The sequence below is a fragment of the Typopeltis vanoorti genome, chromosome 3 (assembly GCF_054136105.1).
Source record: "Typopeltis vanoorti isolate ZY-2024b chromosome 3, IOZ_Tvanoo_1.0, whole genome shotgun sequence".
NCBI classification, from domain to species: domain Eukaryota; kingdom Metazoa; phylum Arthropoda; class Arachnida; order Uropygi; family Thelyphonidae; genus Typopeltis; species Typopeltis vanoorti.
In genome coordinates this window covers 121,084,348-121,097,543 of record NC_143551.1, presented here as the reverse complement: position 1 = coordinate 121,097,543, position 13,196 = coordinate 121,084,348, and the positions used below count along the sequence as shown (strand labels likewise).

The 13,196-nt window shown below is 34.7% G+C and overlaps 1 protein-coding gene across 1 annotated transcript in view; it reads right to left on the bottom strand.

The window, feature by feature from the left end:
- The window catches only part of LOC150108523 (F-box only protein 33), a 39,224-nt gene extending 26,973 nt beyond the window's left edge, over positions 1–12,251 (bottom strand). The window contains exons 1-2 of the mRNA XM_090415946.1: positions 11,782–12,251; positions 2,475–3,166 (exon numbers count right to left, since the gene is read on the bottom strand). Coding sequence (XP_090272072.1) covers positions 2,475–3,166; positions 11,782–12,203 — 1,114 coding nt within the window. The 5' untranslated portion in view covers positions 12,204–12,251. The remainder of the gene's footprint in view (positions 1–2,474; positions 3,167–11,781) is intronic.
- Positions 12,252–13,196: the final 945 nt, after the last annotated feature.

Sequence of the window (13,196 nt, the reverse complement as noted above, 5' to 3'; positions counted from 1 at the left end):
ATGTGAACTGTGACTAAAATATACAAAGATTATTGAAGAAAAAATGAAAGATTTTGAGAACAAGAACCAAACCTTGGAGATTCAGTGGCAAACCTTGAAGAAAACCCTGATTGATACAGCCAGAGAGGCATGTGGTGAGGTTGTCTGCAAGTATAAAAAAATCAGAACCCCATTTAACTCCTAAGAAGTTAGAGGCAATGAAGGAAAAGAAGAAAGCATATCAAAGGTTCCTGGCAAATAAGTCAGCTTGTGCTCTTAGAGAATACAGAGAGAAATGTAAGAAAGCTAAACACTGTGTAAAACTAGCTATGCAAAAGTCATGGGAGGACTTTGGCAAGAACATTGAAAATAAATATCAAGAAGGTGGTAAGATATTCTAGAGGTTGTTGAAGAAGCTTAGAAATGGAGGAAAGAGTGCTGTAAAAGGAGTTAGAGATGATAAAGGCGACATGAAAACGGGAGAAAAAGATATCCTTGAAGTATGGAGTAATTACTTTGAAAAACTGCTAAATGAAACATAGCGATTACAGCACAGTGGTAAAAAACACTCAACAGTCAGAAATACATATCCATACTTGAAGAGAAAAAGCCATCAAAGGCTTGAAATGTGGAAAGGCAGCAGGAGTAGATGATATTCGACCAGAAATGCTGACATATGGTGGCATAAAAGTCTTACAGTGGTTGCACTGCATAGTTCAGAAGGCCTAGACAGAGGGACGAATTCCTGATGACTGGAGTACAGCTCTAATAGTACTCATATATAAAAAGGGAAATAAAACTGAATGTGAGAATTACAGAAATATTTCCCTACTGAGTGTTCCAGGCAAGATTTATGCCAGTATACTTGAGAAACAGTTGAGAAGAATAGCTTGGTGAAGAACAAGCTGGATTCAGGCCAAATAGAGGCTGTCAGGATCAGATCTTCACTTTACGACAAATAGTTGAGAAAGCATGGGAATATAATAAAGATCAGTATTTAAGTTTTGTCGATCTGGAAAAGGCATACAACAAGGTGACAGAGAAGCTATTCAATACACTACAGTTATATGGTGTCAATGGAGCATTATATCAAACAATACTTAAGTCTTTATTTGAGTTGTAAGTCAGCAGTTAGAATTGAAGTACAGGTAGATTGTTTATAATGTTAAATTCGGTGTGAGACAAGGATGTACATTATCTCATCTGTTATTCATTATCTATATGGATCACATTATGAAGGAAAGTGGTATTAAACATGTTATCAGAATTGGAGATGTTTATGTCAGCTCTTTGCTTTATGTGGATGATGTTATACTTCTAAATAAATCCGCTACAAGTTTGCAAGACTCCCTGACTAAATTGCATAACTGTTGTAATAGATATGGTATGAGGGTCAGCAATAAAAAGACAAAGACAATGAAAATAGGCAGAATCGTTGAAAATGTCAACTGTGTTTTGAATGGGGAACCTGTGGAACAAGTAAAACATTTCAGCTACTTAGGCATGATTTTTAGTGCAGATGGTAAATTAAATATGGAAATAGACAACATAATCAACAAAGCTGGTATGGTAGAAAGTCAATTGAATAAATTCATATGGAATAAGAGCGAAATTAGTCGGAACACTAAATTAACTGTATACAAGACTGTGTTCAAACCAGTTTTAACTTATGGATCTGAGAGCTGGGTCAGAAGTAAAACACTTGACCAAAGACTAGAGACCGCAGATATGAGTCCCGAGAAAAATTAGAGGCGTGAACAGATAGCATCAATGGCAATATCATATTAAAAACGAGGATATTAGGAAAGAACTTGACATTTTCAGCATCCAGGAATGTGTTAGCAGAGCTAATCTCAGATGGTATGGTCACTTGAACAGAATGGGCAAGGAAAGATTAGCAAAACAAGTGTTTCTCTGCCAGGTTGGCAAGAAAACGACCAAGAGGGAGACCAAGATATAGGTGGATTGATACAGTATAAAGTGCCTTAGACGATAGAAATATAAGATCTGATAATGTTGGAGTCTTGAGTTGGAGTCAAGTAACAGACTGATTTGGAGGAAAATTGTAGATAGGAAGTTAGTAATGATGTAAATTTTTCATGTAGTACTATCATATCTTGTACACCCCTTGAGGGTACATGTCAAGAATTTGATGATGATTATGCAAATAACTGATATACCTTGGTTTTCAGACTGTCAAAAACAGCAAGGAAAAAAAAAAAAATTTAATCTAAATTTTTAGCATATTTCTGCCCAATCATATTTTTGACACAAACACAAAAAGCTGTTTAAGCAATAGCGATACATAAACAGCTGTGCATCAGGAATAATGATATTCTTGAGGAAGTGCAGTTTTTGGTAAATAGGATGATTGAGTTTGAAGTTTTACTTCATATTCAATGAAAGATTGTATATGCTTTTAAATTCTGCAATTTAAAACTGAGATCAGTAATATTCATAATATGAAACCCATGTATTTTTTTTAAATTCTTTACCTATGACTGTAAGATGAGATAACTTCTGACATCGCCAAGCAAGCATAACCAAAGGATCTTCTTGAACTGTCAGGAAAGTTTCAGATGGCGTCAGATCTTCACTTAAACTTTCAATCAGAACAACTGATTTCAATGTGCTGCTGTTGAGTGCTGCTACCATGTCAAGGAAATTTCCATCTAAACCTGGACTAAAATATGATCTTAAGTGAGTCAGAGGCATACTGGGATGAAGGATGTCTTGAAGCAGGGATGAAGGATCATAGGAATGCAGAAGAGTCATTGTAACCTCCAAAGAAGGACTATGATTACTTAGCTGGCTCCAAGAACTATTTGAAAGACCAGGATGCTCTACATCTATTCCATGAACATGAATATTCAAAGAACGAAGTGGCTTCTTATGTGGCTTAGATAAAATCAGCAATAACTGATCTGTGAGATAATCATAATCAATACTTATAGTCTGTAAGTTACAAAAGGGGTCAAACATGGATGCATGGATATCAAGGAGTGCATAATGATCTGGATTCTCTTTGATGCTTGCAAGATGAAGAGACTGAATAGATTTAGCATGATGCTGACCCAGTAAACTGAGATAGGATTCTGTGTGCTCCAGAAGTTCTTCTACACATCCAAAAGAAATGTGCTGTAGGGATTTGCTGTTTACAATAACTGATTTTAGCACTGTTATATACCTAAATAAAAAAATAGAAAAATAAAATAAGAATAAAAATAAGCAATAAGATACTCATTCATGTATGTTATATGTCATTTAAAAAAAAAAGTACTCATATGATCAACTTACTCTCCTGTGAACATATCCTGACACTTCTGCTCACTCACTTCAAATGCTTTTTCGATCCACAGTATTTTCTTTCAGTTGATCGCTCACTTTATTTCATTTATTTATTTAACATATGATGATACAATGGGATATGTAGTCCATAAGGACAAATACAACACATGTACCTATCTATCCTGTACCTTATTAATATAGCAAGTTTGTTTTGTTGGATAAAAAAAAAACCCGAGGTTCCAGGATCCAGAATCTCAACATGAGACTGGCTAAGTCACCTTCAGGTGAAATTTCATTAGATCTTTCCAAACAGAGAGTAACATCATTGATGACTGAGTTACAGAGGCGCATTATGGAGGATCATTTGATGAACCTACAAATTGGGCAAACATTAACTAACCTGTTCAACAGATAACACTTAAGTTAATAGAAAAACTTTTGAAATTATTGCACATGTTAGACTAGCCTTATAATTCAATTTTGAAATAAGAAAGGTAAAGTTATTTTAAGACAGCCAACCAAAATTTCATAACATCAGTGAAATTAAACTGATGATGTGTACATGTTATGTACCCTCAAATGGGAGAGAGGGAGGGTTTATAGGATATACTGTGACAGTACATGATTTGCACTATTATTAATCTCCTATCAACAATCTTCTCACAAACCTGTCAGCACCCAAATATTGTCATTTTATATTTCTGTCTTCTAAGGCATGTCTAATTACATCTTGGTTTGCACCTAGATCTTTGTCTTCTTCTGGGTCTTTTTCTTAGCAACTTAGCACCAAACAAGTTGTTTTGCTAACCTTCTCTATTCCATTCTATTTAAGGTACTATACCACTTGGGATTAGCTCTTCTCACACATTCCTCAATGCTAATAATGTCACGTTCCTTCCTGATATTTTCATGTTTAATATGATTCTGATATTAATGCCATCTGATACCAAATTTTCCTCAGAACTTTCAATATCTGTGATGTATAGTCTTTGGTCAAATGCTTTATTTCTAATCCAATTCTCAGATCCATAAGTTAAAACCGGTTTAAATACTATCTTATATTCTGCTAGTTTAGTGTTTTGGCTACACTAAACTAGTGGCTACACTATATTTGTTATATTCTCCGTTGAGAATGCAACTGAAGTTTTCTGTTTTTTATTTATTTATCCCACATACGAGAGAGCTATAACAACAGTGTCGTGTGTAAGGCGCAGATAAGGGTTGAGAAAGAAGAAACCTATTGACATTCTTTTTAAAGTGCTGTAGGTTAAAATTGTTGGGTAGCACATCATGACTGAGGCTACTCCAGACGACAAAGGTAGATGGAATAAATGAGGAAGAGGAGAAGCAGGTTTGATGAGTTTGCAGTTGTACTGTAAAACTGTTGGATAGCTGCTGCTCTTCTTTTAACAGGCCTAAAAGCAAACAGAAAAATGATGCTGGCCAATTCACTGGAGCAATGACCTACCTATAAAAGAGACACCAGAACTTAAACATTTTTCAAGTGATAACTGTGAGGAAAGAGTCATCTATGAGCCAAATTGCTCTCCCTCTAGACCATCAAGAATTTTTAAGGAGGCTTTGGGTGCAACACCCCAAATATGTGAACAGTATTCTAAGGATGGGCATATTTGAGATTTATACAGGGTCAGTAGCTACTGGATCTGTATAAATCTCAAATCTGTATTCTGATGGCATTTAAGGTGACTATGTTATCCTTGCCCCACTAAAGGATAGTATGGAGATCAGTGTTTAAGGCACTGGTTGCAGAAGATCTTGATGTAAAGGATGTCTAGGAACTACATGGTTTGTCAAAGGAGTAGGATGAATGAAGAGTGCAATCATTGGCAAAGCTATGGATAGGATTTGTAGTGCATGAGAGTAGGTCATTTATCAAAAGGAGAAAGAGGGTAGGTGAGAGAACTGAGCCCTGAGAACTCCTGCATTGGTGGCAAAGCTTGAAGAGAAGGTGCCATCCATCATGGCACACAGTGAATAACCAGAGAGAATCTGGCTAACCAGTTACAGAGGGTAATAGGCAGTTTGCAAAGCAAGCCTTGATGCCAAACAAGGCTCTTTGATGTGTCCAAGCTTGATGTGTCCAGTAGTGAGTGATGTACACTAAGATATCAGTCATGGATCTGGATTGGTGGAATCCATACTGGTAGTCACTGATTAACTGGTGAGCTTCTAGGTAGTGAAGAAGTTAACCATTGATAACTTTCTCCATTATTTTGGAGAGAATTGAGGTGATAACAATTGGCCAGTAGTTGGACAGTAGGCTTTTGTCTCCTCCTTTTTTGGAATGGGTTGGATGTAAGTTAGTATCCATGATGGGATAGGTGCCAGCTGAGTATAGATTGAAGAGACGACAGAGGATGGTGTTAGCTATGGAGCACAACATTGGAGTGTAAAAGAGAGATATCAGGACCAAACGAATGGCATTTCCATAGTTTTGTTCTAATGACAAGTTCCAATTGAATATTAACTATAAAATGTTTTGTGCTGTGAAGATGCTGGTTTGAAATCCAGTGAAATATAAGCTAGTTAATAAACATTTTTTTAAAATATAATTTAGTTCATTTGATGTTGTAATATCATTAAAATAAGTTATTCATAGTTTTGATCTCTTTATTTCTGATTTTCATATCAAATTTGTTTTAGTTTTTAGTTAAAGAATCCTTGAAAATTGCATTGGATTTGTTTTTAGGAATACATCATTTGAATAGAGAAACTGTACTCTTAAAGCAAAGAACTAAGTATATTTACAATTGTGATGTCAGTTTTAATGCTACTTGCTTTTATGATGTGATCCATATGGATGAATAAGAATGGAGATAGTGTGCACCCTCATGATACACTTGATTCTACATAAAGCCATCTTGTATCTCTTTCAATTTAACTACCGACTTACAACTGAAATACAGACCATGCAATGTTCTGTATAATGTTCTTTTTACTCCATATAACTGTAGCAATTTGAAATTCTCTGGGAACCTGTATTCTTTTTCAAGTTCTACAAAATTTATAGTTCCTTGTTAAATTCCCATGATTTTATTTGTAATAAAGTGAAAATCTGATCCTGACAATCCCTATTTGGCCTGAACCCAGGTGATTGTTCTCCGAGTTTCTCCTCCACAATTTTTCTTAGCCTTTTCTCAGGTACACCTGCATAAATCTTACTTGGAACTTGGTAGAGAAATTCTTCTGTAATTATCATTTCAATTTTATTCCCCTTTTTAAAGATGGGAAGTATAAGAGCTCTATTCCAATCATTTGGAGTTCATCCTTCTGAATTATGTAGTGCTGGCCATTGCAAAACTTTTATACCTCCATATTTGAGCATTTCTGGTTGAATATCATCTATCAAAAGCCAGGAATGTGGCAGAGCAGCTGCCACATTCCTGGCTTTTGATAGCCCCCCCCCCCCCCACCTCAAGTATTTCCTGGATTTTCTACTATTGTTCTACCACTGCATGTTTCATTTAAGTATTTGAAAGTAATTATTCTAGACATCCAGAATATTTTTACTTTCCAGTTTTCTTGCCACCTTTATCATCTTGATTCCTTTTAGAGTACACTACACTTCACTTTCCTCCATTTGTAAGCTTTTTCAATAGTCTCCCAAACATTTTGCCATCCTCCTATCAACTACTCATTTATCTTTGCTATTTTTACCAAGGTCTTCCCATTACTTGTTTAGCTACTTTTACATATAGCTAGCTTGCTTACATATTTCTCTATATTCTCTAAGTGCATCAGCTAACTTACTAGAAACTTTTGGTATGCGTATGCTTTATTTTTCAGAACTGCTACTTTAATTTCTTGTGTCCACAATGGTGTTCTCATTTTTCTGTCCATGCATTTGTTCAAGCAGCTGACTTTTCACTGTTCAGCTGAATTCACTGATGAAAACAGCAGGGTGGCCATATTTAAGTGGGTAACGGGCCCCAGCCAGCATGAAGTTTCATCATGCTGCACCAACATATTTCTGGTTTAAGCCAATATAAAATATATTTTGGTCAGTCCCAAATTGCCAACTTATCCTTGTTCATTCAGTACCCAGTAAATAAATACTAATGGAGTACACCACATGAAGGCAAAGAATGGACATTACATCAGAAGCCCCAGTTGGTTCTCTGCATTCCTTAAAAGGTTATATGGCAGTCTCCTAGTTATCTGGCTTGGACCATTAAATAACTCGCCAATTTATGGAAGCTGAAAATGACATGGATGTGATGTGTTTATGCAAGAGAGGCAAAAGGTGTAATTCAGTCCAAAAAGAGAAATTTGATCTTGCCTGTAGATATGAATATTATCAAGGGAGGGAAGCAAAGCAAGATTGTTCTTACAAGAAATAACACGACTGTGTCTTGGTGGCATTCAAGTTAATTGGGTTATTCTCAACCTCACTGGAGAACAGCAAAGAGAAATATTTAAGACAGTTGATATGATCTTCAATCATTGAATATTTAGGCAGTGAAAGGTTTTCAAATGACCAGAAATGGAATGTAAATAGAATTCAAAGGTTAATTTTTTATTAATTTTGGTTGCAATTGATGCATTCTTATTGGCAAAACAATTTGAGTTAATATTAATTCACACTGCATGGATGAATGAAATTTAATAAGATTAGGTATTTAGGATTTCTATTGAAATTTGAACTGTTTCAATCAGACCATTTGTCAGCAAAATTAAGTAAGAAGTGTATGTCTTAAGTACATAAGCAAAAAAAAAAGTTCATGTGTCATTAACATGTTAACTTTTGAAACACTCCTTTATGCTTTACATAATCTAGTTTTTGTAAAAACAATGGAAACATCAATAATCAAAAATTCTACCTGTCTCAATATAATATCGTATTATATGCAAAACATAATACATGTTAATCCTATGCATCTTTGATGGAATGGGTATGGAGAACTAGTTTTATTGCTGACTTACTTCATGGTTCAAGACTGCTTGAAAAAAAAAAAATTCATTATAATTCTATTTATGTTGGCAAAACTATTTGAATTTATTTTTTCACCATAACTGGACTCTTTTAATGGCAAAATTAGGCAAATCAAAATTATGTTTAAAGGTGCATGTGCTAGAACACTGCTCTAAGTTCAACTGTTGTTATGACATAAATGTCGTCATACAAACATAGAATTACCAAACATCCCTTTCTAAAGATCATTTCCTTAGCTATTTGAGATTGACTGTATATAGAGGATTGCTTCCATATGGTAAAATGGATGCCAGACAAGCAGGACAGACCATAAAGACGATATAAGATGGCTTTTAATTTTGGAACACAAATTTTCACCCTTGACAGTGAAACTATAATGAAGAATGGTACTCCAAGGATTACAAAAGAAACCCTAGAACTAATTGAAAAAAAGTAAACAAATTAAAACCACAGATTGGCAAAACCCATACCTGAACTTGAATACAGCTATTAAGAAATCTTGTCAAAAAGATAAACAGCTATATCCAAAAACATCTGTAAAGAAATAGAAAGACACACCAACTCTAATGAAATGACAGATTTATTCAAGAAGGTTAAGGATATAACCAAATAATTCAAAATTTAATATAACTGCAGAGGAAAATGTCAAGATCTTAAATGACACTAATAACATAGCCAAAAGATGGAAAGAGTATTGCACCGAACTTTACAAGGACTCAGCTATTCAACAAGAAGACGAAGGAGCTATCAAAAATATGGAAACAGAACTGGAGATCCTCAAAAGTGAAGTAGAACAAGCAATCAAAAAATTAAGGAATAACAAAGCTCCAAGTGCTGATTTGATATCGGCTGAAATGCTGAAAAACCTTGGAAAGAATGCAATCAACCAGACATGATTTATGCAACAAAATCTGGAAGATGGCCAAATGATTGGACTAGTTCTACCATTATCCCAATCTACAAAAAAGGCAATTACAACAAATGTGGAAACTACCACATCATTGCCCTTATCTCACATACTAGCAAGATTTTACTACTTGTTATTACAAAGTTTTATAGACTATCAAATCTCAGAAGAACAAGCAGGATTCAGAAAAGGTCAAGGAACTAGAGATCATATATCTAATATCAGACAAATAATTGAAAAAGCAAGGGAATTCAACTTATAAGCCTTTATATATGCTTTGTAGATTATTCCAAGGACTTTGTATGAGGTGGAATATTTTATGAGATATCATACAAGAATCGGGAATACCAAACCATCTACAACCATCATAAAGAATTTATATCAAGGAAATCAAACAACAGTAGGAATTGAAAACTCTATGTCCCCTGCATTCCAATTTGAAAAAGGATCAAGACAAGGATGCATACTTTCACTATTATTATTCAACCTATACAGCAAAACTATAATGAAAAGATCCCTAGAAAATTAGAATGGATGCGTTAAAATAGGTGGCCGAACAATCACTAACCTACATTTCACAAATGAGTGATAATATCCACAGACGTAATGCAACATGAGACATGAACTTTCTACTGTTTATACTGTTACTTTTTTTTTTTTTTTTGTATATATGTTTGCATTTTTTTTTTTAATTTAGTAACCCTGAAGAAGCTAGACATTGAATACCTGTTTTTTGTGGTTTTGTGATGAAAAGAATTAAAAGTAATTGCATCCACTTTAATTAAGAGATATGCAGTGAAAGACTCAAGAAAGTACCCCACCCCCCAACACACACAACCTACCCATGCTTGGCCTTGACAGCATTGAAGGCAAAAGTTATATTTGGATTCTCTCCAGACAAAATCTGATACCTCAAATGTCAATAGAATTATTGTGTTCAACACTATTTTGAAATTAATTTAATTTCTTATTTCTGACAGAAATAAAACCAATATCAAACTCACCCATTGTAACATAATTGAATATAGTAATTATTAACTTTTTAATTTAGTTTCAACAATCTGAAAATAGGTCAATCTGTTTTAAGGTTATATGCTTTTTGATCTTGGCCAAGATATCACAAGATAATTTGCAGCACATTTGATTAGTGTCTAACATAGAAACTCACTTGCAAGCTACAATCCCATGGTCTGTTTCATACCTTTTCCAACTTTGGTTTCCATTTTCCTATCTATCAATTCTTTGCATAGTGTTAGTTATTTGTCTTTGGTTTCCACAGTTAAACGCCATGGTCAGGACTATTTTCTAGCATTGGTGGAGAAATTTTATAGACACACAGTATTTATTAATGATCTTCGTTATCTTCAAATCCTATCCATAATTCTGTTGACAATAGCATGCTACATTTCTCTTCTTTCCTCTTCATTTGACAAACCTTGTAGCGCTTAAACATTGCAAGCTTCGAGATCTTGAATATTCAGTGGATGCTGAATCTCTTTGCCATTCTCCAATAAGGTAAAGATAACTTAATTGACTTTGAAGCTACCAAAACATAGTCCTCTTAATTTGTCATAAGAAAGATCTTTCACTTCTCCTTACCTTTGATAATACTCAGATCTCTGAGAAAAATTTTCTTTTCTGGATCTTCACACCTCTGGCTGCCTTACCCAATATAAACACATCACAAACTCCAAAACTTTCGTCTTCTTCTATTCAAAACACTACTTTTCACTTGTTAAAACTATGAGCACTATATAAATCACAAATCAATACAAAAACTTAGAAAATACTGTTCCCACATTTGGGTGACACATCAAAAGCCTCTTTAAAAATCCACGATACTATCCAAAAGAAAATCTCGTTATAGAAATTTCAAAAAAGTAAGTTTTACTTGACAAGAAATTATATTCATGAAATCAACAAACAGTGTATGTACAAATAACTTAGTTGTTAAGATACTTCATGTGCAAACTTTGTGTCTCTACACTTGGACATAGGATTTCTTATGAAGTATAATTGACCATCTCGTTAAATGAATGTTTCTCCCACAGATATGCTCTAATCACTTCCTCAAAATGACTGTTTTGTACTTTTTCCATACACACTTTCATAAGTGCTACTCCAAACTGACCATTTTTTCCCTGTAAACATAAACAGCTGCTGATATAGTTGATGGAATTGGTAGCTGCTGATATACATCCCATACACAATGGATTATATGCCTGCATCTGTTAAAGAAAAAAGATCAAGCTTTCTTCTTTCTCTTTCACCACATACCCATACAGAGCATTTCTGTGATGTGGGCTTTACACAATTTGGTGTGTGCAATTGATATATAAGTACATAAAATAATTGTACATTTCAAAACAAAAGTATACAAAAAAAAATCCTGTTTCATATAAACGATAAAAAGCATCTGTCTGTTTCACAGGATGAAATTTAAGAGATTCCCCCGTATCAAACTGGCTGCCTCACCTTCAGTTGAAATGTCCTCAAAGGTTTTTGGCGTCCTATGGGGATTGGAACTCTGGTCTTTCTAACAAAATGGCATGGCCGCTACCGACTGAGCTACGCTGTATTACTTATTCCTTATAAACAGACAGACACACATTGCAACAACCGTTAAAGTGTCATGAATTAATAATAGACTTACTGATCAAGAGGCGGGTCTTCATCAGAGTCGTTTTCAAACCATTCTAGCTGAGAACTACTCGGACGTAACGATAGAGCTTTCAAACTAGTATTGCATGCAAGAATATCCAGAATATTTTTGCATTCTTTTACATCCCGAGGATTTAAAGAATTAAACTCGATTACAGCATAACGTACGTATCGTCCACAACGAATAACAAGATATCGTGCTCCTTGATTAGCCTGCTGGTAGGGAATAATATTATCACAGCTGTTTATTTTAAATACTGTTTTCAGCCATAACGACGGATGAAACAGACATTCTCTCCAAGTTTTACAAACTAAAGATGCTCGTAATCTGTCTTTTAAAGACAGCAGCGAAAATATTTCAATAACTATAATGCTCGGTAAACAGCTCCATCCTCTATTACTAATCGTCGCCATTACTTGTGCGTGCACCCTCCAGATTACACCACAAATTCTGTGAATTAAGTCATCTCTCAATCGCTAAATACAGCAACTTATTCGAGATACGCACAGTAGGTCATGCGCAGAAAATTCCAATTTAGGTTTTAAAATGCTATAAAAATAAACTATATGGGAATAAAAGGCGTTAGCGGATTTTTTTTTTAATGAAACAATAAAAAGCAGTAAATCTGACAATAGTGTTATTATTAGTAATATCATCAGTCTCAAATGCCACATGTGCACGAAGTAACAGTTTATTTATTCTTAGCAGGTGCAGTATACAAATATATAAAAATTTCACATAAACTAGTAATGTTATCATATATAAAGAGACTTAAAAAAAAAAAAAAAGAACGAAGAGTGGTAGCATAGTTTTTCCTATGGGGAACTCAGATTTTTCATCAAGCATACAGGCAAATCGGCCATGACACATACACAATATTACTAGTGGTGGGCGGTAATTGCGATGAGTGTGAGGGTGGTGTCGTATAGTTTGGAAACGGTAAGTTGCAGTGAAGTAGTGTGTCCTCCCACGATGAGTCATTGGACTCCATGAAAGTGTCACGTAATAATGCACTATAATAACACTAAGTCCATAAGCATATTATTATTATTATTATAATTAATATTGACATTGTACCACCATGCAGTGACAAGACGCAGCGCGAGAGATCCACATTCTCTCAAAAACAATCATCGAACTTAGCCTTCCACAATCATTACATAGTCCACTCAGTCACCACTAAGTGGACTGTGTAATCCTCATTCAAAGAACTTGTTCCTCATCCCTCTTATATAGCTTTCATGGATAGTCGATTCTTCTAGTCCCCCCTACTATAGAAAAATCTCCACATTAGTCAGGGAACAACCTCTCACCAACTTATATCTTCCCATCATTCCATCAATTGCTTTGCAAATTTTATTTTTTCAATCTGTCATCATATCTTACATTCTGTAGACTTTACAATA